Genomic DNA, 26,858 nt, shown 5'->3' with positions numbered 1-26,858 from the left:
GCTGGGTGGTAGGGCAAATGAAAATTATTTTAACTTCATGTCAAAAGAGCTGAAAGAGAATTACCGCAATTTACCGCATTGTCGTCCGTCCGGTCGCTCTCTATGGTTCTGAGTGTTGGCCGACTATAAGAGACAATGGACGGTGTCTTGCGGTAATGGAGCCGAAGATGTAGCGTTGGACTAGTGGCGTGATACGTTTTGATCACATCCGAAATGAGGATATCCGCGTTCGATATGGAGTTGCACCGATTGTGGAAAAACTGTGAGAGAGGCCTCTTCAATGGTATGGTCACGCAATTCGCGCTAACGAGAATTCACTTGCCAAGGCCCAAAAGCAGGCCGAAACAACAGTGCCTTGTTACGCTGGATGGGGATTTAAAAGCCTTGAGATTGCCTCCAGATCAGGCATTTGATATGGCCAAATGGCGAGGCCGCGATCACGACGAGCCGACCCGGCTTGTGAACGGGAATGAAGTCGAAAAAGCCGAAAAACATCGCACCAAGGAACATATGAAACTCTGAAAAGCCAATCTTGCAGTTTGGGCTCCCAGACAACAATGAGAATTATTTTACCATTTATTTTCCGCTGCTTCCGAAATTTGATCCACTGAATGCTTTGTGTTGTGCGTAGACACGATGGCACTTTAGACGTGTTTAGAATTCAATACCTGAAGGAATCGCGTGGTTTTCTCAGATTATTCAAGGAAGAAATCAGAAGGCGGTACAGTCCGAAGTTCGCGTTAGTCGTCTTGATATCTACGTCTATATTCTTCTCGGTTGAACAACTGTGTCCCCCAATTTTTATAGCTGAGCAGTGTGTGACCTGCGTTATCCAATAAGTTCTCTAATCGACTCAGGGTTTTTTTTAGGTGATTGGTTGCCTTCCGGCTTTTCTTTGGCATCGAGCACCCTATGACGTCGTAGGGTAAACTCCAGTAATTCATTATGACACTAAGAGTGTCCAAAACATGAACCCGAAAGTTACGGATATTAGCTCTCAAAGTGGTAAGAAGCTATAGACTTCGAATGCTCCCATGATTTTGAGCAAACGATTTGCAGTGAAGACGCGGATTTTGTGGGCCTAACTGAATTCATGCTTTTCAATGGAGAAATCTGAGGAAGGCCTGTTTTTTACTTCACTGGAGCCAGGATTATAGGAATAAATTTAAAGTCAGTCAGAAAAGAGAATACAGCAACTTAAATAAAGCGAGAAATTGAAAACCTGGCTACAGCTTTCCCGTCCCTAGCACTATACCGCAAATCTTCCAGAAAACAGATGGGGAAAGTATGGCAGAAGAAAACCACAGGCTAAGTCCTGTCTATCAGAATCTTCCCTTCTGCCTTTATTGGGAAAAGCGGTAGGAAGAGAAGGTCTAATACCGGTATGTGGAAATAGGTCGAAGCGGAGTTGACGCTGTGAACCAGGAAAAGGTCTCAGGTGATAGCAGAAGAGGGCGAAGCCAGTTTGAAATCAGGTTGTCGGTGCATCATCAGATGTGGCAAAGTCCAGACAGACAGCCAAATCGCATGTAAGAAAATGAAATATTTGGTGGAAGCTGAGGAGATACTGGTAACTCAATTAAGACCCACACTAGAGGGGACATATTCTTCGATCAGGGGCAATGCGCGCAAAAACCGGAAAACCAATCATCAGTGGTGGGTAACGTCTTGAAATACTCCACACAGATCTGATAAGAGAAGGATGGAAAAAGGAGATTCCCTCGGGTTCGGACTTTTCTCGGCGGCCCGGAATTGAAAGGGGTAATACAAGACCCGCTTTAATTTTCAACTTTGATCCGTATAATTTTCACCCCGAGCCTAAATTTTTCACATAATTTTCGCGCCGGACCCGAATTTGATCTACACAGTCCCTAGCTCTACATTAGGGCTGATTTTCACCGTTTTTTCGAGGGCAGAATCAACGTGTTAGGATGTGATCACGTCACCGAATGACTTTAATGAAGTTGGCCTCTTCTATACGAAAACTAACACGAACGCGGGAAAGAAGAGGATATATGCACAACCGGGAGTTTTGTTTCTGACCACTGTAGTGATAGTTTCCTAAAAAAAGGTAAAGTTTGAGCGGGACAACTCATCATTGTGCAAAAAAAATTTTAAAACCTGAATCCTAGCCATAAGATCTTACAGGGGACCGAATTACACAATCGTGAACACCGAGTGGAGCGGAGTAGAGTATGTCGAATACTGCCCTTGAAGGAGGGCAGTGGAATCATTTCTATCTACCCGGGCATTGATCTCTGGTTCTGGAGCATAAAATTCAAATAAATGACATTGACAGCGCCCATATCACAGGCGGTACGTGTCCGGTGTTAAGGAAGACGATCGACACTATGCACAGATGAGGTTCCTACAGCTAAACTTGAACCATTGCCCAGCGGACCTCCTCTCCCAGGCGGCATTGGAAAACAAACTCGACGATGTTATTGTCTGCGAGCAGTGCAAAAATCAAGGCAGTGGAGTTTAGATCGCGGGTAAGGGTGGAGAAACAGCCATGTGGACATGCAGAAATCGAACCATAGAAGGCACCACGAAGGTTGTTGAGAGTGGCTTGACTAGAGCAAAAATAGGTGGAATACCTATTTATGATCATAGCCCTTATATAGTGGACGTATATTACTCGAAGCTCTTTCTCGTCTGAATCTTGTAGTTGCTAACACTGGATGCGTGAACCCTTGGGGCCGAGATAGATGTCACATTTGTTAGCGATGTTTTTGCTAAGGATCTCTGTGGTACGTCAGTGAAGAATATACATATAACGACCACTAGGCCATCATTTTCGAAATCATACACTGTACACGAATGAAGTGGTCCGGGACGAGAGCTGAAAGGTGGGCAACTAATAAGTTTGACGAGGAGATTTTCAAAGAAGTTCTGCAGCAAAATACAGCGCTTGTAGGAAGCACAGAAGATAAAGCTTTACAGATCGGCGGAAAGGTACGGCGAGCATGTCACTCCAAGGCAAGGTGTGTTGTATACCAGAAGCGAGTTCCGAACTTTTGGTGGAACTCTGAAATCAGAGAGTGCCGCAAGACCTGCCAAAAGGCGCAGTCAGCGAAATAGAAGCTGTGTAAGGAAGTTGATACGGACTCCTGCGGTGGCGCCTATAAGTCGATAATATCGAAAGTCAAAGGTAAACTCTCCCCATCAATGTCTTCCCCTGTTCTGCTTAATGGAATAGTAACGGATGTGAGTACCGCTAACCTTCCCACTACCGAGATAGACACCGCCGAAGTTCCCATGGTAAGTGAAAAGGAGGTCGTCGAAGCTGCGGAAAACTAGTTGAAAATAAAGCCCTGGCTTGGATAGCATACCCAATAAAGCTCTCAAGGCAGCAGTGAAAATAGCTCCAAATATTTGTTCCGAGGTGTTCACCACATGCCTTAAAGAAGGAGCATTTCCTACACAATGGAATAAGCAGAAATTAATACTAGTCCTCAAGCCAAACGAACCTTTGGGTGAAGCTTCGTCCTACAGGCCGATATGCCTTCCAAATAATATTGGCAGATTATTCGAACGAGTAATTTGTAACAGATTACTTCCAACTGCCGAAAAGGATGGCGGTCTCTCTGAGAATCAGTTCGGTTTTCGAAAGGGGGGGTCTACAACGGACTCAGTTGTCCTACTGGCTAGCACAGCTAAGACTGCACTTGTCGAGGACGAATGTTGTGTAGTGATCACACTCGATGTGGAGAACGCCTTCAATTCCGCTAGATGGAGGAAGATTTTTGAGTCCCTAATCAACTTAGACGTGCCTAAGTACTTGGTGCGTATCGTTGCTGACTTCCTAATCGATAAGCTTCTGTGCTGCGAATTAAATTATACCAAACGACATGTTGAGTTCCACAAGGGTCCGTCCTAGGGCCACTCTTGTGAATTATCATGTATAACGGAGTACTGGCGCTAGACTTTCTTACTGGTGTGGCCTCCATTGGTTTTGCGGATGATATTGGTGTGACAATTCTTGCATGCCTCCTCGAAGAAGTCGAGTTTTATGCAAATGAAGCAGTCTATGAGATTAAATGCTGGTTAGGGAATTCTGGTCTACAGCTCGCAGAACATAAGACGGAAGTAGTACTTATTACCACGCTGAGAAAATGCACGTCCATGAAGAGGAAAGTTGGAACACAAACAATTCATTCCGAGTTTGGGCTTATGCACTTAGGCGTTATGATTGACCAGAGACTAAACTTTAGATTGCATGTGGAGGGTGCAACAACCAAGGCATATAACATCGGAGCACTGATTGCGAGAATGCTATCAAGTATATGTGGCTCAAGGCCTCCTTATTTCGAAGGTGGTCAGTTCGATCCTACTGTATGCAGCCCCAGTATGGGTAAATGGACTGAAAAATACAGCAAAATAAAAAAATACAGCAGAAAAAGTGAATGGTCTCGATTGAGATTCTGGCGAAAGAAAGGCAGCGACTTTACGATCGAGCGTATTTCACCGGAGAATCACCTGGCCGTCAGCAGAACTGAAACTATCGGGGAATGGCGGGAGAGGTGGGATGAGTCAGAAGAAGGCCGCTGGATTACAGAATCCTATGGTATATCCGGGAATGGATCAAGCGACCCCACGGCGAAGTAGGTTTCGATCTAACTCAATTCTTGAGCATGATGGTTGGCCATATTGCCCAAAGTGCCCAAATATTGCAGAGGACGCAGAACATGTCTTCTTTCCTTGCCCGAGATTCGCAGTCCAAAGGGCTGTATTGGAAGCTACAACTGAGGGGCACTTGACACCCGGATATATACTGGAACATATGGTGAAAGCAAAGCGGATATAGACCGAAATCGAAAAGGTGATTGCAGCCAGGCAGGATGGCGAGAGAAACACGAATGTTAACACGAGCGCAGAATAAATTCTGATCCAGCCCCGCGACTTAATACCAAATGGGAATCCCGCGGGGAGAGTGCAAGGAAAAATGAATACAGCAAGATTGACAGGTTAAGGTTTCACTAATTTGGCTACTGCATGCTGTCCCTTGCTGTTGAACTACTGTTCTCGATAGTCGGTAATAAAGATAAAAAAAAGTTCATCTAGGTAGTTTGAATGGCAAGGAACAGGCTATCGCGAATCCAAATGCTATTGAATGGAGAGGTCTGACGGCAATACTTTAAGAGTTCGATACGCTGTGCTTTGGGAGGGAGGGACATTTTGATAACGCAAAATACAAAGGAAGTTGCTTTTTGGAAGCCTAGGGAAGGTGGAAGTGTACAGTCAAGGGCTGACACCGATGGCTTATCAGGGGTCGCCCAAAGTTGGGTTTTTTCCTGCCACTTCCTCTTTTTCTTCAATCTCTGTTCCGTTGAGAAGCGGGGTCGTCTCGTTTTAATATGTCGGTGTTGGGCAGATTCCTTATAGTATCAGCCGAGTAAAAAAGGATTCTCGGTCGGGCTAGAGTGGTTCCGTATTCTCCTATATCTCTTTATGCTTATAATATTCACTGGCGTGTCAAGTTAAACTTGCTGAGGAAACCAATCAGAACTGGTCGAGAATGTTGGAATACTCTCATTCATATTTGATTTTCTCCCTTTCTTTTTTTTTTGTTATTCAATAGTTTTATAGATTTTTATGAATTGAATAATTGACGCAATTATCATAATAAGTTCCATTTACAGCAAATGTCCATAAGTTCAAGTTTCCCATCTTCTTTAAAATTAAGGTTCATGCTTAACAATAGCTTCTCAAGCATTCTGCGCTTGATGTGGTTCCTTTTTAAATATTCGTAGATAAAGTCCAATACATCTCTTCACTATACATATAATATCTGATTAGTTTCAGTTCCTTGAATTTTTTTAATTTTAACAATTTATTTTTTTCGTAGGTTACTAAATCTAGTAAGGATTCCGTCAGAGTAAAAATTACAAGAACAATATACAATTAAAAACCACACAGTTTCCGTACGTACTGATAAACTCCAGCTAGCTAAAATACTTAAGTCCGGCAACAAGGAGAAATTTCTCAATAAATAGTTCAGAATCAAGGACAGCAATATGGGCTGCTCTACCGATGAGCGCATTTGCTGTGTGAGGGAGGGCATGATGAACATCGAAACGGGCTAAACGAAGCTCGGGTCTAGCTAACATTGGTGCGATTATATTGTGGACCATTTCCCTGCAAAGAAAAATTGGAAAGGCATTGTCAATATCTTAGCTACATCTAGTCTTTTTTTGATTGAAAAATGTATCTGAACTCAATAATTACCTGTAAACACTTCCTAAATTTGAATTATCACGTATAGCTGCCTTGCACAGTTCCAAACGAGCTGAATGAGGCGGAACATAGCGATCCTGACTCGATCCACAAAGCAGGACATTTTTGAAATGATGCAAAGTGCTGCGTTGGCTTAGTCGGTATAAGAAACTTTGACGTAAATCGGGGGCATCACGAAGGCATAATTGTAAAAGGCTGCCAGATTTTTTCCATTTTTGCATGAACCACATTCCTGGAATGATTTCGGAATTTGAATGTTAATGGAATTCCTGAAAAATTGTAAGGTGGACAAAGTCCATATCGAGTTGACTATTACTTACTACGAGGGCAGACTAGAAATAATTAGAGGGTTTTTGCTTTTTCGCGACCATTATTTACAGGGCGACGGGTAGCACTGCTGAAGGGAACAAGTGGTTCCCGATATATCGGTATATGCGAATAAAATAAATAATACTTGCGAAAATGCAAAAACAGTCTGATTATGTCAAGTAATTTAATCGCTTGGGACACTGCAAGAGTACACTTAGATACGAGGGTAGGGTATGTTATTATAGTTTAGAGAAATGAGAGACCACCTTAGCGGGGGTTTAGTTCCTTTTAACGACGTCAAGGAGCTTTTGAATGGACCGAACATGGCCCAACCAACCACCCCAGAGTATTATGTTTTTGGACTAGCCCCGTAACTTCTGTATTATTATAATAATAATCGTTGGTACGAGAATCCAATTGCATCAGGGCCTTGAAGCGTGTTATAGCATTTGATGAAACACCGTACCGTGCCGTATACCCTCTACAGGACTACGATATTGCGGTGTGCTCAATGTCACGGTCGTCCGCTGCTGTTGTCTGAGAGGACCCTTAACGAGGAGCAGCATCAGGGGCAGGTAGCTAGGAAGCTGTTGTCCGCTCTCCCAGAAGAGCTCTAGAGCTGTACCTCTGGCCCGCGCAGACTCGTAGGAACGGACAGCTCGTACGCTTTTTTCTGTATACGCAAAGAAGCTCAAAAGCTGTACCTCTGCCCTACACTTAGGTTCAATGAAACAAAGTGTTTGCTTTTGAAGCCTAAGTTTATCTGTGTATTTTGTTCTAATTCCTTAGCCTAATATATACAAATTATTTGCTTACCTAATCTAATTTCTTTTCAGTATTTTCACATAAGTTTTTCTCATACAAACTTTTGTTCAAATTCCACATTTAGTAATTTTCTCATACTCACTTTTTCCCAAGGTAGATTCCCATTTCAACGACCTTTCTGTCGTGTTATTTTTCTCCACAAATTGTAATATTCTGTACTTACAATATTTAATTTTTTTCCATAAGTGAAATTTGATATGCAGTCTGCCTGCAGGTAATTTCCAGGTTTTTACTTGTGCGCTTTTGTGTTTTGTGTATGATTACTTACAAACTTGGTTTTGTATATTTATTTAATGTATTCTACAGTACCCTCCAGGAGGCAATGTGGTCAGCATTGCGCTCGCCCAAGATTATTCTGGTTGGATTCGGGTACTTATATTCAGCTGAGTCGACTGGTATCCGACATCCAGCCACGATATAAATTGTTTTGCTACCAGTGAGACGTGAACCGCGACTTTCCGTGCTATAGCCTAGTGCTCTAACCACTAAACCATCAGGACACCGTGTACTGGCTACTGGCCGCCAAACTTTTGATGGCACTTAGCTTATTGGCAGTAGTCCTTATCAAGAAGAGTTTCTAGTCTCTCCGGTGTCCGGTGGAATACGAACATGAGCCCCTTAGTTTTGGAGCATCTTCTGCAGATACTAAAGTCCCAGTTCCCGGCGGTTTTTGTTGAAGAAGGCGTGTTTGATGTTATCGGCGAGCCCATTGGGTTATGCAGAGACTGATCAATTGCTTGCCATGAAGTGCCTCTGTTCGACTGGATGTATACACTCGATGATTACAGAAAAATAGATATAGGCCGGAGCACCAGGAGCGTGAGGAGGAATACAGGGATCTGCGAAGCAACCTTAAGAAGCCCATTCGGAGAAGCAAGCGGGAATGCTACCAGAAGCTCTGCATGGAGGCTAATACGAATCCGTGGGGTACAGGCTACCAAGTTGTAATGAAGAAGATCCGCGGGCGAGAATCACCTTAGGTGACATGCCCACGGCTCTTGTTGCAAATAATTACAACTCTTTTCCCGCAGCAGGAGCAGGACGAAAGAGAACCCCAACTGGCAGCTCAGCAGGACGTCTTCTCGATCCCTGATGTTACCGAAGAGGAACTTTGGGAAATCTGCAGACGCATTGGGGATAGCAAGGCTCCGGGATTGGATGGAATTCCGAACAAGGCTCTGAAGGTGGCGGTCTTGCTACCGAAGCCCCGAAAACGACTCGGCGTGCCCTCTTCATATCGCCCTATTTGTCTCTTAGACACCATGGGGAAGATGTTGGAGAGGGTGATATACAACAGGCTGCTCCCGTTCATCGAGCTTGCGGGTGGTCTTTCAGAGCGGCAATATGGGTTTCGGCGAGCCCGTTCTACGGTCGATGCAGTAGCAAAGGTCGTGGAATTGGCTCGAAATGCAATGGCCATGGGCAAATGCTGTGCTCTGGTGACGCTGGACGTCAAAAATGCTTTTAACTCAGCTAACTGGGGCTGGATTAAGGGCGCTTTGGCCAAACTGGGTGTTCCTAGCTACTTGGCTCGGCTCATCGAGAGTTGCTTTTCGGGCAGGCTTCTCTGGTACGAGACGGACGACGGGCCGAAGGAGTACAGCAGGTGTGCCTCAAGGTTCTGTATTGGGACCGCTGCTGTGGAACATAATGTACGACGGAGTGCTTGGCCTTCGCGTGCCGGAGGAGACAACGATGATTGGTTTTGCGGACGACTTGGCGGTAGTTGCAATTGCAAAGCATCCCGAGGACGTGGAGCTTTATGCAAATGAAGCCATTCATACCATCAAGTCATGGTTACGAATGATCAAGCTGGACCTGGCGGACGAAAAGACGGAGGCGGTCCTCATTACCAACCGTAGGAAGAACAACACGGTTACCATCCAGGTTGATAATCGTGAGGTCGTCTCAAAATCGGTTGTCAAATACCTGGGGGTAATAATCGATGCCAAGCTGAGTTTCAAGGGACACTTGGATTATGCGCGAGAGAAGGCAGCAAATGCCAGCTCATCCCTTGCAAGGATGATGCCTAACGTGGGAGGGCCGAAGTATAGTCGCAGGCTACTCATCGCGGGAGTGGTGAGGTCGATCTTGCTATACGCGGCCCCTGTCTGGGCGGGAGCGTTGAACCACGCTGTCAACCGGAGGAAGATATGTTCGGCATACCGGCCAATTGCGCTAAGGGTGTGTAGCGCATTTAGGACGGCGTCGACGGAGGCAGTGTGTGTTATCGCAGGAATGATCCCTATAGATCTTCTAGCGAGCGAGGCACACTGGCTCTACGAAAAACGGAAGGCAAATCCAGCCGAGGTGAATGCGGATTTCCGAAAAGCCATCAGGAGAGCGTTGTGTGGCAAGTGGCAACAACGGTGGGATAACTCCGACAAGGGCAGGTGGACCCATACATTGATCCCGTGTATCGAGAAATGGGTCAACCGAAAGCACGGAGAATTGAATTACCACCTGACACAGTTCCTTACGGGACACGGTGGCTATAGGAAGTACTTGCATCGCTTCAAGTTGGACGAGTCTCCCAACTGTCCTGAATGCGGTGCTACACCCGAGGACCCGGAGCACATTATGTTCCATTGTCCCAGATTTCTGCAGCAGAAAAGGAGGTTGGACAGCATCTTAGGGGCGGACATCGAGCCCTCCAACCTGGTGGAAGAGATGTTGAAGTCGGAGGAAAACTGGATGGCGGTAAATGAGGCAGTAGCCGTGGTGCAGACAAAACTCCTGGAGTTGGATCGAGCTCGGAAGGCGGCGCGACATGGACGAGCTGGTATAGCGAACCAGAGCCTCCCCCGCGAAGTAATACTTCACGGTGGAAGTGGGGGTGGTTTTAGTGGGTGTGAATCCCACACACTGCTGCAACCTGGCGCAGCAGCGCCTTTCTAAGATTTCCACCTCCATCCATAAAAAAAAAAAAAAAAGATATAGCTTGTACTTTTGGCTTGGCACCATGCGTAGTATCGAAGCTGAGACGAGGTCCTCTATCATCGGTTTTCCCGCTGAGCCTCCTGACAACATTACCGCCGATTCTCGAAAGTAAGGAATTGAGTGTCTATATTCTTCTCCCACAGTGCTTCAGTGGTTCATATGGACCGGGTTCGCTACTTCTATCAGTTATCAGCGTGGTGGGGGTGGAGTCAGTAATCATTGTTTAGTTTTCAATCCATTGCTATTTCAGTCAGCTTTTGGGTCGTTCAGAAAATCTGTTAAGATATGGCTAATTAATCAATATCATCGCGAGTTAGAAGATAGTACCATTGAAGGAGACTCTCTCACTTATTCTCTGTGATCGACGCAACGATATATTCACCGTAATTCACCTTATTTCAGTATTTGGAGATAAATTCATTTAGGAGAAACTTTGTATATTTCCGATGCCAGGAGTAGAGAGATAAATTTTGGGAGAACTCTCTGTGTGCAATGAAAGAATCAAAAGAAACAATCAATCCAAGCAAGACTTATAGGGAACAAAGCCCTAATTCCGAGGAATCACTCTTCATGGGTGGTTTGAGCGAAATTAATTGAGATGATCGGGTTTTTCAAGAGCAAACACATCGTGTGAAACCATGGAAAGAGGTATTAGGGTCCCTTATAATAAGCCGCTCTAGAAAGAAAGAGGTAATAATGAGAATTTCAACTTTGCTGCCTTACTACTGCTGCCAAACTTATGGGCAAATACAAGCTTGCGGTAAATAGAGTATTTGAAAAATTCATAAAAGCCAAAAATTCAGTATTTAAAAGGCAAGTGATCCAAAAAATGATTACGGCAGATGGGCTTAGGCTAGAAACAGGAGGGCAAAATAAAAGTGCTGATTTTGACATCTCCCTTAAGGGAAATTTGGTGCATGCGGACATAGTGAAAAGGTTCGACTTAAATGACTTAGACAGAAATACCAGCAGACTTCTAAGAACTCAAAAGAGGATTTCGCCCGGCCAAGTTGATGGCTTCCGCTACTAAGTTCGTAAATTTGGTAATCTAGGTGGAAACATATGGATCATTGAGTCAACTGATAGAGCAACGATATGAGTGTGGGGACTTAAAGCGATATAAAACTGTATGAGTCTTATTTTGTCGACGTTTGATAGTTTTGACTTCGATGCTAGAGGGTGAATGTGTGTATGTATGTATGTGGAGGGTACGAGGCAAAGCGTCTGAGCACTCAGACCCTAACGATCCTTTCCCCTCGTCTAACTGAATATCCCGGATTCGTTTATGTATCGCAGGATTTCTATTAGTGGATATGAGGCAACTCGCTACAGTTGAAGCACATCAGGACCAAAAATTTGATGTCTGATGCGTCTTTATGCGGGGCGCTCACATGGAAAATACTCCGTGGATCCCGCTTCCTCATTACAGGATTGACACATATTATTTTCAAGAATCTCTATTCTGAACACATGCCCAGATAGTGAATTATGGCCAGTGAGAATGCAAGCAATGTTTTTGCAAGTCTTCCTGCTTTTCGATAGGATAAACTTTGCAGTGTGTTTAGCAGCACTATAGGCTCTGCCAGCTCCCATTATGGAAACTTGCTCCCAGTTTTTGATAGCAACATTAGATAATGCTACTGACACTCCAATTTCTGGTTCGGGTCCGGATTCTGGGTGAAATTCAATCCTTTTTTGCTAAGCATTCGATATTTCATTTTCCTCTACACCGCAATGACCGGGTACTATTAGGGTAGTTCCACCATATGGAGCCTAGAAATAGAATTCAATCGGTTTCTTCGTTCTTGAACAATTTTTGAACTGATCAAAGAAGCGCTCAATCCTCTCGATTAGAAGAGGAGGCATTTTTCACGAAATCTAGCTTGTTGGAACCGTATGTCGACCAGATCAGAACGTATCCAGATGCTCGGAATAACGAATCCAGAACTGACTAGGCAATTGGAACTCTGCCAATATAACGGTGAATGATACTCTAAGTACCGACCGGGGATTCGGTGAATGCTCAGAAGCTACTCAGAAGAAGTTTCTGAGAATACCGAATCTGCTCTTCGATCGTTGCTACCCAGACATAAATAGGGAAGCATGCGATACTCTCATAGGAACCCTGAGTAAAATTTTCACTTAAGGTGATTTTTGTCGATGTACTTTGATAACTTCGTGGGCATTGCTTCAGCGGTTCGCATTCGTTATAGAACACAGGATCTTGTCGTTTTCTCGCTGGCCTTTCCATATGATCAGCTTAGGGTTACTTCACGATTCTGTAACAGATGCTATTCACAACGAATGCAGAACTGTTCAGCTGTTGGGGGCTGACTGTTATCAGCGACAACTATGGGTTGCAGACTCCCCCTCGGACACCACCTTGTCGTGGTGGGGGAGCCTGTAGTAGTTTACTACTACACTAAGGGTGTCCAAAAATATGAATATGGAAACGATGGATTTAAACTCTCCAAGTGGTAAGAAGTCACAGACTTCAAATCCACCCGCGACCGTGAGCAATCATGTCGCGGCCGAGGCGCGGATTTTGGAGGCCTCACCACATTCATACTCGCCTACAGATCAATCTGTAGCAGGCATGCTTTCCGACTCAGTGGAAAGTTTGCACTTGGTGCCTACGGCGAAGTTAGCCAGAAAGGAAAGTACGGAAACTTTCAAATTGGGAGAAACTGGAAATCCGACTACGGCTGAATTCTACCTGTCAGAACCTTCTCCTTCATCCTTACCAGGAAGAGCGGAAGAACGGGAAGCTGGTGACGTGGACGCTACTGGTTTAACGCCGGTGTGTGGAAATGGATTCAAACGGTCCGGACACTGTGAACCTGGAAAGGCCCGAAGCCGACGGCAGAAGAGAGCACTGCGAAGGAAGATGACCAGTAAAGGGGGCTAGGATCTTCTACGACGAAAAATCTATAAGACCGAGAGCTTGCGTCCTGATGTCAAGACGGTTAGAGGCAACTATGCTGAGACAATATTGTTCCCAGGACTTAGCTACGGTCGTCATACAATACCAAATAAATGGCGAGAGGAAAAACATCATAGTTGCCTCCGCTTATTTACCCTATGATTCTTTGTATTCTCCACCGGCGCAAGAACTTAGGGATCTGGTGGCGTATGCAGAATCAAGTGGTCTCGAACTCTTAATAGGTTGCGATGCGAATGCTCAACATATTTGTTGGGGCAGTAGCAAATGCAATCCAAGAGGAGAGAAGCTATTTGATTTCATCACTTCAGCTGGTCTTATGACTGCAAACGTAGGGTGCGCCCCTACGTTCGTGGGACCGAGAAGAAGCGAAGTAATTGACCTAACAATCTGTACCCCAAAATTGTTAGAGTTCATTACACACTGGCGAGTGCTAGACGAGGTCTCACTGTCAGATCACCGATATCTAGAATTCAATCTGACTATTGCGGGCGAACAGTCTGCAGTACAAAGACGGAACCCTAGGAAAACGGATTGGGCAAAGTTCAATGAACTTCTTGGCAATAAAGTACAGTTCCCTAGGCGACTAAGGACTGCTTTGGTGCTGGAAGATGAATTGAAAACTCTGAACGGCACACTTTTAGACTGCTATGAAGAGGCTTGTCCTATTTCCCGAGGCCAACGCGGTAAAACGGTTCCTTGGTGGAACCGAGAACTGCAAAAACTCAGGAAATCAACCAGGCGACTTCTAAATCGTGCTTGCAAAAGTAACAAGGACGAAGACTGGTTAAATTTCAGGAACTCACAACGTGAATATAAGAGGCTCGTGAGGTGCTCGAAACGAGACTCCTTTAGAGCGTACTGTGAGGAACTGGAAGGCGAAAGAGAGACTTCAAGGCTGTGCAGAGTCCTCAAAAGGGATGAGTCGGCCAAGTTGGATTCTCTTAGAAAACCCGACGGTACTTTCACGAGCTCCAGACTGGACTCAGTACAGACCCTCCTGGAAGTACACCACCCGGGAGAACGAGTGAGAGAGGTGGTAGGGGGAGAGTTGACGGTTCTTGCAACCCCTTCAACACGCAAGTGTTGCAAGGGGAACTGGAACACTGCGAAAGCGGTTGTTACCCATGAAAACGTGAGAGCTGCCATACTGTCCTTTGAACATTTCAAAGCACCTGGCATGGATGGCATCTATCCGGCAATGCTAAAGGAGGGTATGGAGCATTAAGAGCGACCTTTAAGAAATATTTTTCGAGGATGTCTTGCTCTGGGCTACGTGCCTTCTTCTTGGCAACAGGTTAAGGTAGTTTTCATACCGAAACCTGGGAAAGATGACTATTCTAATCCTAAGAACTTCAGACAGATCAGCTTGACTTCATTCTTGCTGAAAGGTTTAGAGAGACTGGTGGAGCGTCACATTCGTGGAAACGCACTTAGGTCACACCCACTTAGTGAAAACCAACATGCTTACCACCGTGGAAAGTCCTGTGAGTCTACTCTTCATTCTTTGGTCACAAAGATAGAGGATGCAACTTTGAATGGTGAGTACGCGATGGGGGTGTTCGTGGACATTGAAGGGGCTTTTGACTGTGCGCCTTTTCAAATGCTTTGTGATGCCGCCAGAGCGCATGGTGTTGATGATGCTTTAATTAAGTGGATCCATGCTATGCTAACGCAAAGATTGCTGTGCGCTGAGGTAGGGGTCGATCGCTACCTGACTACAGAAGCGACGAAGGGCTGCCCCCAAGGAGGTGTGCTTTCGCCGCTTCTGTGGAGTGTGCTGATCGACTCACTGCTGAAGTGCAAAATTTGCCAATACACGCTCAAGCTTATGCTGATGACGTGGCTGTACTTGCTGTTGATCGGGATCTTGGAACGGTGTGTAGGAATATACAGCGTGCCGTTGATTTGATAGACAGCTGGTGCCTTAGATATGGTTTGTCAGTTAATCCAAATAAAACTACAATGGTTTTATTCACAAAAAAAAAGAGGAGAAAACTGGATGGACTTTGTCTCCCTGAGATGAGGCGTACTACCCTTCAACTCTCCGAAGAAGTGAAATATCTGGGGGTCACTCTAGATAAAAAACTTCTTTGGAACAAACATGTAGAGGTAAAGATGAAACGAGCTCTCACAGCTTATGGGCTGTGCAGACGGACCTTTACCTCGACATGGGGACTCAGGCCTCATGTGGTAATGTGGATATATGTTGCCATCATTAGGCCGATGTTCGTATATGCATCCGTAGTGTGGTGGTTTAAGGTGAGACAAAAAGGTTTTCACCGTAAACTAGACGCACTGCAAAGAACTGTTTGTCTGGGTATCACTGGTGCCATGAGCACGACATCCGGCGCAGCTCTGAATGCACTACTCAATTTGCAGCCCCTGGATATATTTATTCAAAGCACTGCAATGAGAGCAGCACATAGGCTAATTCGATTAGATCTATGGGAAAACAACGGATGTGGGGGGCACAGAGCATTGGAAGAGTTACTGGGTGGACTAAATCCAGTTCTTACAATGCCTTCCGATTCTCGTGTCCCCATACATCTGTTTCGTAGAAGATATGTAGTTACCCTGAAGCGTAGAGACGACTGGGAAGACCCAGAGGAATGCGTGGCGGGATATACGGAAGTCTTCTACACCGATGGCTCAAAAACAGAAGAGGGTTCTGGAGCCGGAGTCTACCTCTCGAATAAAAACGAGAAGTGGGCTTTTCCTTTGGGACAATATGCAACGGTTTTTCAAGCCGAAGTTTATGCGATCCTAAGGGTGGCAAACTGGGTGATTGACGAGCGGTTGAAGGGCAGGCGCATCGCAATCTGCAGTGACAGTCAAGCTGCACTGAGGGCATTGAGCAGTCCTTTGATCACCTCGAAAACCGTTCAGGAATGCAGAAACCGTTTGAACTCTGTGTCTAGATTCAATACGGTGGAACTACTCTGGGTACCTGGTCACTGTGGCATAGAAGGAAATGAAATCTCGGACGCTTTAACGAAAGAGGGGTCAATCTCCCCTATGCCGGGACCAGAGCCAGCAATTGGGGTATCAGTAGCATTGGCTAAATCTGTTTTCAAAAACTGGGAACAAGTTTCCCATAATGACAGGTGGCAGAGCTTAAATGCTGTTCGACACACCAAACTTTTCCTGCCAGAACCCAACATACGTACCGCAAAGTTTATCCTGTCGAAAAGCAGGAGGACTTGCAGGTGTATTGTGGGCATTCTGACAGGCCATAATTCACTAGCTGGGCATATGTTCAGAATAGGAATTACCGAAGATGATACGTGTCCCTCCTGTAATGAGGAAGCGGAATCCACGGAGCACTTCCTATGTGAATGCCCCGCCTATAGACGCATCAGGCATCAGATCTTTGGTGCCGATGTCCTCCAATTGCGACGGGTAGCATCACATCCACTAACGGAAATCCTGCGATACGTTAACGAATGCGGAATATTCCGTTAGACGGGGGAGGCGAGTATAATGGGCCAACACGGCCTGAGTGCTCAGAAGCTGTAGCTTCTCCCCCACCATACACGCACGCACGCACGCATGGGTTGCAGACCTTAGCACTACTCTAAGTACTGTCTCGAATTTCGTAAGACCCCCTTAGATATCCAAGAGCTCCTAAGAACATGGAATCAGTCCTCGAAACAGTGTCGTGAACAAGGGCCGCTATGTGAATCTATCTTTGGAAATCTGATCTCTCTATTTAACACGCTGGCTTGATAATATTATATCAAACGGAGAACTTGATTAGCGTACAGGCCTGTCACCTGTACGCTGTCTGATCAGAACGCGGAAGGCGCTATTTTATCGATAGGTGGATAAGTTACACATTAAGGAGAGGCAACAATGACTACGCCATGCAGTGGAACCATTCTCTCAACATTGGCCGATGAGTGTGTCGCCAGAATAGTAGAAGACTAGGGCGGGCATTTCGTGAAGTCGTAGCTGAAGGGCATTTCAGCGAATCGCGGATGATGACGCATAGGTATCGCTGACGTGCTATAGTCCACCAAGGGGTAAATGCCCACCGTATGTTCAACACCGTCAACACTCAACGTCATTAAATCTTTACCCTCACCTAAAAGAGAAAGGAGGTATTACATCTTCCAAAATAATCATGTTACTTGTCAGCGAGGTACAATGGCCAAGTAATCGGCTAGGATTGCTTGCAATCCAGATTATCATTGTTAGTTATCTAATTAGTTTGTTGAGTAATCTAGGGCGACTGTTCATATAATCATAACATGCTGAATAGTAGCTAGGGGGCACATATTATTCTAGAGGCCTTGGATGAGTAAAGCTAATTAACAGAACGGGACAACGATAGCAGATAAGATTTAATTTGGTCCATATCCATATCTTGGGGCAGTTACAGATTGAAACACCAATGACATTCCGAAAGGGTGTTAAGAGAATGCAGTTGTTCAATTGGGAAGTTTGGCTTTTATCATGGTAGCTTCGATCCATCTGATTGCTGAACAAAGAATGGGAAAAGGGTTAACCTTAGAAAGGATACTTCTAGATAAGGCTTAAATCGAATAGAAACTTCGGGTGTTTTTGATATTCGGTCCTTAAAATAGTGTACTAGTAACCAAACTAAAACTTACCCATATTAACAAGTCCACTAGAGTTATATAGCGTTCCTAGATGCGGACCAGACAGTGATAAGAACGTATGCAGCCTAGGCAGAAGTGGCCGCATTTGTGGTCTTGCAAGAGCTGATCGGACGATGATTGTTCCTAGCGAATGAGCCACAAACGATATTCTGTTTGGATTCAATCCACAAGTTTCAATATGATACAGGATTTCAGCAACAAGTCTGACAAGAAAAGAAGAAAAAATCAGACAAATTTTCCATTGAATTTGATAGGTTTCACTTTACCGGTCGGTCATAGTGTCGAAATCCGAAAAGGTGTCACCTTGATTCCTCTCAGACATAAGAAACTCCAAGTGAGCACCAGGTAATCCTAGCTCCAAGTATGTGCGAACCAGTCTCAGATCGGCGGAATTCCCATCCAAACCATGAACACAGATAATTAAATGCAAGCCATTGGGCGAGAAGGCCCGATACTCGTCACTTATATGAAAGTACGGCAAATCGGATGCGAGCTTCGGAAAGTCGGAATATATTGATCCACCATATTTGATCTGTTTCCTAAACTCTTCCCTGCACTTTTCAAATTCCAAGAGGGATAAAGTTGACTCCTGGTTTTTTCGTTTTGAGTGTTTGTAGGGACGTTGTTCGGAGATTCCATTGAATTTTATATTTACGGAGGGATTGTAGCTATCACGATCGTTTTCGTCATCCTGATTTTCGGATTGGTTGCTGGTCATACCATTTTCCAAGCTTCCTGTTAGTTCTGTGCTACTTTGTGACTTTAGCACTGGCTTGTTGTTATTTTCCAGGAGATGAGGTCTCAACGCTTCGTAGACGTGGTAGACTGGATTATCTATGGCTCCAATAGGTTCTCGAATTGGTATGGGTTTGAAAGTGGGCGTGTCATACACTTTAGTTGATGAAGGCGGATCCCGGAATTCGTCTGGTGGCAGAAGATCATCTTGAAATTGCTTCGGGGGAGGAAGGTGAAGATTTTCAAAAGGGTTGTCTATAATATTGGTTAGATCAAAGTCGGATTTCGATTTCTCAGCAGGTTTACGGGTTTTCTTCGTCTTTTGAGGCTTTGTTTGCATTTGGTCCAGATCAGATTTCTGAAGGTGTTGTATTTCTTTTCTTATATATGGATGGAGGCCGTTCTGAACAGGTGGAGTTTCAATCCATTCATCTTCCATAGCGCGCTGCTTTTGGGAGTTTTGAATTCGTTCTGGTCGACCAGGTCGTATCGTTACTGAAGAAACTTTTCTATGTACTGGAACGTCTCCGTTTTTGCTTATCAATTTTTGCGGACCATTTGTGAGACGGTTGGGTTTCTCTAAAGTTGTCTGTTTTGATTGTTCATCAAGCAGTTTTAGTAGTTTTTTTCTTAACTGTTCCCCATTAACCATTTTCTGCTGTTGTGCATTTTGCTCTTCTTTGAGTGTTTCAGGGCTAGATGGGCCTGAGCTTCTGTGGCTTGATACCCACCCACTTTGCTCGCTGAGTGAAGACGTAGAGCTACTGCTTGTTTTTCTTTTGGAGATGGGTGAGGTGACGAATTGAGGAGGTGGTGCTAAATTTGGTAAACTTTCACTGAATCCTGGATTTTGGTCAGAATCAAGAGATTCGAGTTTGAAAGGAACACTTGCCGACGAGAGCAACCGTTTTTCTTTGGCCGCTTGTGCTTTAGACATTGGGATGTCACTTTCAGAGCTGCTCGAGTCTTTGTTGAGTGTCCCGTTTTTCATCATTTCTTTTAGGTCTGATACGCGAACCCGAGCTATTTCTACAGCGCGTGGTATTCCTCCTTGGGAGATATTTCTTAGTGTCTGAGAGGAATTGCTACGTGGAATTCCAGTTGATTGTTGGGAATTAATATTGCCTGAACAGAAAGGTGATTGCTTTTTACTTCTCACTGGAGGATAGGAATTTCTAGGAGGAACGCCCATTACTGTCCCTTTGGGTAGCGAGTTGTAGTATACGCTGCTTTGTTGCTTTTGATTTTGAGGCTTCATTGCGTGGAGATAGTCTCTTTTTAGTTGCTTTTGTTGGTCATTCGAATCAATCGGTCTATTTAGAGTTCCTCCGAAGTTTATAGGTTTTTGACTGTAGAAGTTATCGTTTCCATTGATTAAGTTATTATTTTGACGAAATCTTCTGCTTGGATCGGCTGGATTTTTATATTTTTCACGGAATTCGTTAATGTTCCTAAGAAGGTCATCAGCTTGAACTTTTCCTCTTCTCACAAGAGTGTTTTGAGGAGTAATGGGAGAGTAAGCATTTCCATTGAGATGGTATTGTACGGAACCGTTTAAATAGTTGGGCGACTGGTGTTGTACAGGAACCAAAGCTGTTTCAAGCTGGTCAAGAGATTTGCTATGTCTAGTTGGAAGTGTCCCTCCCCCAGCTGTATAAAAAGCGCTTCTGTGATCTAAAGGACACTCCCCTGCTTCTAGTAGAGTGGACACTGAATGTCTCGATAGAGTTCTTTCGTTCATGTTATGAGTTGCAGCAGGAGTGATAGTTAAACTTGCTTGCAAAATCTCCCCTCCTAAGGCAAACCTTGGAGTCATAACTCCTAGATAATTGCCCAATGGAGGTGGTCTTTTATATTCGTAGCTAATGCCGCAGGAACATTCTTTTCTGTTGCCGGTGGTTGACATACCAGCGATCTTTCCATTTTTTGGTAAAACTGGCTTTGTCACAGTAGGATCATATCCGTTCAAATGTGGATCACTGCCAATTCTTCTGCGGGAATATTTTGGTGGATCCTGATAGCGATCTTCGAATATAAGTGGCAAAGAGTTCGAATCACCGTCGAGAGGGGTACAGTGTACTGGCAAAGGAGGCAGTGACTGGAGGTAACGACTTCTGCGCGCCATTTCACATACTGCCACATAGCTTTGATAATTGTTGTCATAGCAGCCAGCCGCCGAGTGTCTAGGATTCTCCATAACAAAAAAACCTTCAGCAAATCTTCTGACACGTAGGATATGATGTTTTTTGGCAAGCAGTCCATGGATAGCTGGTTGTGAAGACACCGAAATTATTCGACGCCAATACATTATAGATTCGGCACAAAGTTGAGCGATATCGGAATTGGCACGTGCAGCGAAGTCGTCTTCAGTATCGTGAAGCTAGGGTAAGAGAGTGGATTCAAATTATTTACAAATAGGGGAATATTATATTAGGTTGGGGAAAAAGTAATGTCGTATTTTGTCAATAGATGGCGACACTTAAACATATCTTGTGTTGTACTTATCGCATCGGGTCACACTATACGGCCATTTGAAGACGACAATCTGGGCTACAGGTGTCTCTTTGACAGTGTTATGATCGTATGTTTCAATCTCAAGTTATAACGCGTCAAAGATCGAGTCCACCAAGCAAGAAATTCGTCATATTTTACGTTTTTACTACCTAAGAGGCAAACATGCAACGGAGGCGGCTAAACAAATTTCTGAAGTTTATGGGTCCGATACTGTAACGATTCGCACAGCACAGCGTTGGTTCGATCGATTTCGTTCTGGTGTAGTGGATGTCGAAGATACACCCCGTACTGGTAGGCCAATCGTCGTATAAACCGATAAAATCGTCAAATTAATCCAAGTAGACCGGCATGTGAGCATTCGCTCGATTGGCCAGGAACTGGGTAAGGACCATAAAACCGTTTGGAACCATTTGCAGAAGATTGGATTCCAAACAAAGCTGGATGTTTGGGTGCCACATGTGTTGACGGAAAAAAATCTCTTGAACTGAATCAACGCCTGCGATGCGCTGCTGAAACGGAACGAATTCGACCCATTTTTGAAGCGGATGGTGACTGGTGATGAAAAGTGGATCACGTACGAAAATGTCAAGCGAAAAAGATCGTGGTCGAAGCGCGGCGAGGCGGCCCAAACCATCGCCAAGCCCGGATTGACGGCCAGGAAGGTCTCGTGGTGTGTTTGGTGGGATTTGAAGGGAGTCATCCACTATGACCTGCTAAAGTATGGCCAGACTCTCAATTTGGTCCCCTACTGTGAGCAACTTGACCGTTTGAAGCAGGCGATTGACCAGAAGCGGCCAGAATTGGTCAATAGGAATGGTGTTCTGTTCCACCACGACAACGCTCGGCCTCACACATCTTTGATGACCCGCCAGAAGCTTGGATGGGATGTCCTATCGCACTCACCGTATAGCCCGGACCTGGCACCAAGTGATTACCATCTCTTCCGGTTCATGCGGAACGCTCTTGGTGCTACTAGGTTCACCTCAAAAGAGGCTTGCGACAACTGGCTGTTTGAGTTTTTTGAAAATAAGGAGGGGGGGGGGGGGGAGATAATTCTAAGTATGTTAAATAAAGCGTTAAAATTCGATCACAAATACGACATTACTTTTTCACCAACCCAATATAAATATATCAATATAAATAATATTAATTGATCAAGGATCGTGCCGAGTATAAGAATTAAAAATAAAATAATACCTTTGCCTGATCCGTGAGCTTTTGCAACCTTTCTGCTGTCTCATTTTCATGTGGTGTTGGTGAGTTGATGATTGTGCTCCATTGGGCCGGCAATACTGTGCTGAACTCAATAAGATTTAGCTTAAGAGACTCGACTGCTCCCAGAAGCAAGGCACAAATTTCTCGATGGACATGTCGAGCATGGAGGACCCTTCCTGCCGCACCTCCACCACATTTTGCGCTAGCTCCAACCTGGGGTCCGAAAAACACTGCCTCCAAGGGTCCCGGAGACATGCTTCCTCGGCAACTCAACTTCCCACTTCCAATCCATGGTTTCGTGCTACGCGGAGCGCTGAAAAATTTTAAAACCGCGAAATTTTATAATAGATAATAGCGAAGAAAAACAATTCTTCCGGGATGTCTACTTGAAAAATATCGGAAAGTATATATGGTAAGGACCGATATTTTCTTCGAGGAATTGGAAAAACTACTAGAGTTCGAGTCGCTATTCAGGTGCTGTAGTTTGGAATAAAGTCTTTTTTGTGGAAATGAAGAAAATTGTGATGTGGAAATGTAATCATAAGAAATCATGTAGCATGCAGTTATTAAGTGATTTTTCATTGGAAAAATGGGTCAAGTTTTACGTACATAGGAAGCTTAATTTAACCATTTCCAACTGATTCATCCGAAAATGTTGAAGGTATATGTACACAGTTTCAAGTGATTCGATACAAAAAATCAATTAATACAAATATGTTCTCAACGCATGAGCCATAAATAAGCAAAGAAGGACTAATAAACATTTAAATATTTTACAGAAATATTGAAATAAAAGTTTGGGAATATCCACAGAAAACTTTGAAAATAGAAAAGCAAACAAGTTTATTATCTTACCAGCTTTGAACATAATGTAAAATGCTTTTCCTTTCAATTTGTTTAAACATTTTTTGAAGAAATGATTTCGGATAAATGAGATATTTTTACGAATTTGATATTTTTTTTTGTTTTATTTGCAATTAATAATGTTTACCCAAGTGAATAAGCAATGAAAATGAAATGAAAAGAGATATGAGTTAATGATAAGTACAAGTTGGTGGTTATGTCTTTGTATTGTACAAGAAATTATTAAATTTGAATTTCGAATAGATAAGGCTTTATTGAGTTATTGTTAATGTTGTTGATAGTTACGTTTTGTAGAATTGATGAAAGATCTTAGCAACAAGTAAAAATTTGCCTTTTAGGGACAAAGCCTCTGTTAATTCCTAAGCCTAAAAGAAGTAGTTGTCGACCCTTTCTAATGAAAGTTATGCCGAGAATCCTTAAGGGAGTTGTTTGTTTAAGGAACCCCTCGTCATCCGGTCTCTTCGACGGTCGAGTTCAATCTTCTCCGCAATAAGAAGAGCCCGAACATAATGCGCAACACGACTCCAGCTGCAACTGCTCTTCAGCATCTCTCGGACAATTTATCTGGAAAGAGTTCCCCTGTGTCTGCATAAAGCTGCTGACGAAAGCCGCCTCACCTTTTGCAAGAGAAAAAGTTGTGTCAGCGTCGTCCGCTATTGCATTGCAGAACACACAATCAGGAGATCACGCCTTCCCAAGACTAAAAACGTCCATGCGCGCTTAGAAGTTGGTAAGGAAGTAATCAATCTCAGTGTACGTTTGGTCCAGCCACCGGTGCAAATTGTCGATGAGCCGCGCAGTCCATCTGCCCCTTGGCTCACTTTGCCAGGAGACTTGCCACTCGATAAGGGTGTGTTGACGTTCTTCACGGGCAACCACCTCTCTTAAGTTTTCGCCTTTACGGCGATAGACAGCTTTACGCCCCCTGGCAACGAGGGCAACCGGGATTACTCCCATAATCATCATCACGCCCGGTTCTGAGGCAGTGCGGTATTTGGTGGTGAATTTACGTTGCACATTTTCAAGGGCAAGACAATCACAGTTACGGGAGGGTGACCAGATCACGGAGCAATACTCGAGGGTATCCCTCACGAGGGAATTGAAGAGAGCTAAGGGGGGTTGGATGGAGTCAAAATCAGAGGAGGAGCGAAGAATAAAGCCTGACAATTTTGTTGCTCGATTGATGATATCGAGGCAATGGGTGTCAAAGCGGAGCTTATTGTCGAAAGTGACTCCGAGGTCATGAGTGGAATTTAGGCAGGATAAGGAATGTCCGTCAAGCGAGTAGGAGAAAGAAGTGGGTGAGGATTTTAGGGAGTAGCAAATAGAGTGACACTTTCTGACGTTTAGCGCTAAATCATTAGTCGAGCACCAACGAACCAGAGTGTCCAGGTTATTCTGAAGCGAAACACAGTCCATAGGCGACGATATAGCGGAAAACAGCTTAATGTCGTCTATATAGAGCAAACAGGGACAAGTAAGGAGGGAAAGAAGGTCGTTAATAAAAAATAAAAATAGCAAAGGACCCAAAATAGACTCCTGTGGGACGCCAGAAGAGGGGGAGAAGGAGCGGGAAGTACAGCCGTCAAAAGAGACACGGCAGGATCAGTTGGAAAGGTAAGAGGCAAGCCATAAAACAAGTGGTATGGGAACGTTTAGGAACGAGAGTTTGGATAGAAGTATCTTGTGATTTACAGCGTCGAAGGCTTTCGCGAAGTCAGTGAAAATGGTATGCACTTCTTGCCGTGAATTTAGACATTTGGCGACAAAGTTTCTAAAGTCAAGCAGGTTGGAGGCAGTGGACCTACGTTTAACGAAGCCGTGTTGTTCTTTCACTATGTGTTGGCCAAAGTGGCGGACAACCAGTCGCTGACATATCTTTCCAGGATTTTGGAACAGGAGGAGAGGAGGGAAATGGGACGGTAATTCTCGGCCAGCGAACGATCGCCACTTTTGTGAATGGGGATAATGAGAGCCTATTTCCACAAGCTGAGAAAATGATTCTCTTCAAGGCTTTTGTTGAAAATAAGAGATAGGGGAAGGGAGATGGACTTACCAGTTTTGAGCAAAAAGAAGTTTGGAAGATCATCGTAGCCAGGTCCGACCTTGGCATCAAGTTCGCCAATGAGGTATTCGACAAGGATAGGGGTAAGAAGGGGAATGGTAGGCGATGCAGGCCAGGCTATATCTACTATCGGGAGGGATTCGGAGGAAGGGGGAGGAACATAGACTGACGAAAAGTAGCGGCAGAGTAAATCACAAGATAGTTGGGGGGAGTTAGCTGAGAAGCCAGAGAATTTAATGGACGGAAGGGATAACTGCGGTAGCAGACGCCACTCGTAAAGCTCCTTGCCGCTGCACTTGAGCAAGGCGCTTATGATGCATGTCCTTGTCAAAGGCATCAGCCCATACCCCGCGCCATAGAGCAGAACCGACTGCATTGTTCCCATAAGAAGACCTCTCCTAGTAGATATAGGACCCCCAACATTCACCATTAGCCGGCTCAAGAACGCGACTCCAGCGAAGAAGCTCATATTCGCCTCGAACATTAAACTTAAATACCGCTGGTTTTTAACTCTATGCATGGTTGGGAGTCTCTTTCTGGTCAGAATGACTACTTCGGGCTTTTCCAGCGCAAGACTGAAACCATGAGCAGTCATCCATCCGCTTACTCGTCGCATCAATGGTGATGAGCTTCTCGAGCACTTTTCCGGACATGTCAAGCATACACAGCGGTCGGTATGGAGACAGCAGCTCCGGGTCTCCTTTACTCTTAATGATCAGTGCGAGTCTCGCTACCTTCCAGCGACAAGGAAAAGGCCTTCCTTCAAGCAAGCGTTGAACGCTTCAAGCAGCAAGTCAGGCCGTTGGCGGAACACCAGTTCATAAACCAGGACCTGGCGCCTTCTTATTTTTCGTGATGGGGGAAATCCTCGCTATTGACATCCACCCATCCATATCTGGAAAATAATGCCCATACAATTCGGTCCATTTGGTCGGTAATTAGTATGCAGGGCAGCCGCAGAGTCCCAATTTTCCGGGTGACAAGCTTATAGCCAAGTCTCCACGGGTCCTCATTCACCAGCCGCGAGCTTTGCATTTATTTATCGCGCAGCGGAGTCTCCTTTTTACTGATCTATACTGTGCCCTTATCCCGCATGCCCCTCGTTGGCGTGTAAGCGTTGTGTCAAACAACGGAGCTTATGACACTCCCTCTGTAGGTCGAGAATTTCTGGCGTCCACCAGTACATAGAAGGTTTATCACGGCTGGGCCTCTTCGGGGCATGGAAGTCCCACACATTGTCGTTATCAGGTTCATCGCTGAATTTACGACGGTGTCAGCTGCGACGTTACCACCGCCTGGAGCGCTCATCACCGCGGCTTTGCTCGATCTGGAGGAAAATCGCCTGGTGGTCGCTATGAGTATAATGCTCACTGACGAACCATGCCGTTGTCCTCGCCAATTCGGTATTCAAATATATCAGATCGACGATTGAGCCCGACCTTGTCCGACGAAAGGAGGACACACTTCCCGTATTTGCAAGCACCAAGTCTAGCTCTGCAAAAGCGTCGAGCAGGATACGGCCCTGGTGTTCGTAGTTCGACTGCTCCAATCCACAGCCCACGCATTAACATCGCCCGCTATGATTTTG

General features: G+C 44.8%; 1 protein-coding gene across 2 annotated transcripts in view; it reads right to left on the bottom strand.

Annotated features, from left to right (window-relative positions):
- Positions 1-3,910: 3,910 nt before the first annotated feature.
- Positions 3,911-26,858, bottom strand: part of LOC119649525 (protein FAM135B) — a 184,849-nt gene continuing 161,901 nt past the window's right edge. Inside the window, exons 5-9 of one of the 2 annotated variants that reach the window (XM_038051711.1) lie at positions 22,324-22,654; positions 18,144-20,992; positions 17,869-18,080; positions 6,229-6,469; positions 3,911-6,138 (exon numbers count right to left, since the gene is read on the bottom strand). In XM_038051711.1, the coding sequence (XP_037907639.1) occupies positions 5,946-6,138; positions 6,229-6,469; positions 17,869-18,080; positions 18,144-20,992; positions 22,324-22,654 (3,826 nt within the window). In that variant the 3' untranslated portion in view covers positions 3,911-5,945. The remainder of the gene's footprint in view (positions 6,139-6,228; positions 6,470-17,868; positions 18,081-18,143; positions 20,993-22,323; positions 22,655-26,858) is intronic. The other variant, XM_038051709.1, reaches the window with a different exon arrangement.

This window comes from Hermetia illucens, chromosome 2 (assembly GCF_905115235.1).
Source record: "Hermetia illucens chromosome 2, iHerIll2.2.curated.20191125, whole genome shotgun sequence".
Taxonomy (NCBI): domain Eukaryota; kingdom Metazoa; phylum Arthropoda; class Insecta; order Diptera; family Stratiomyidae; genus Hermetia; species Hermetia illucens.
Note: the sequence above shows the minus strand (reverse complement) of the source record. Positions and strands in the feature narration are given on the sequence as shown.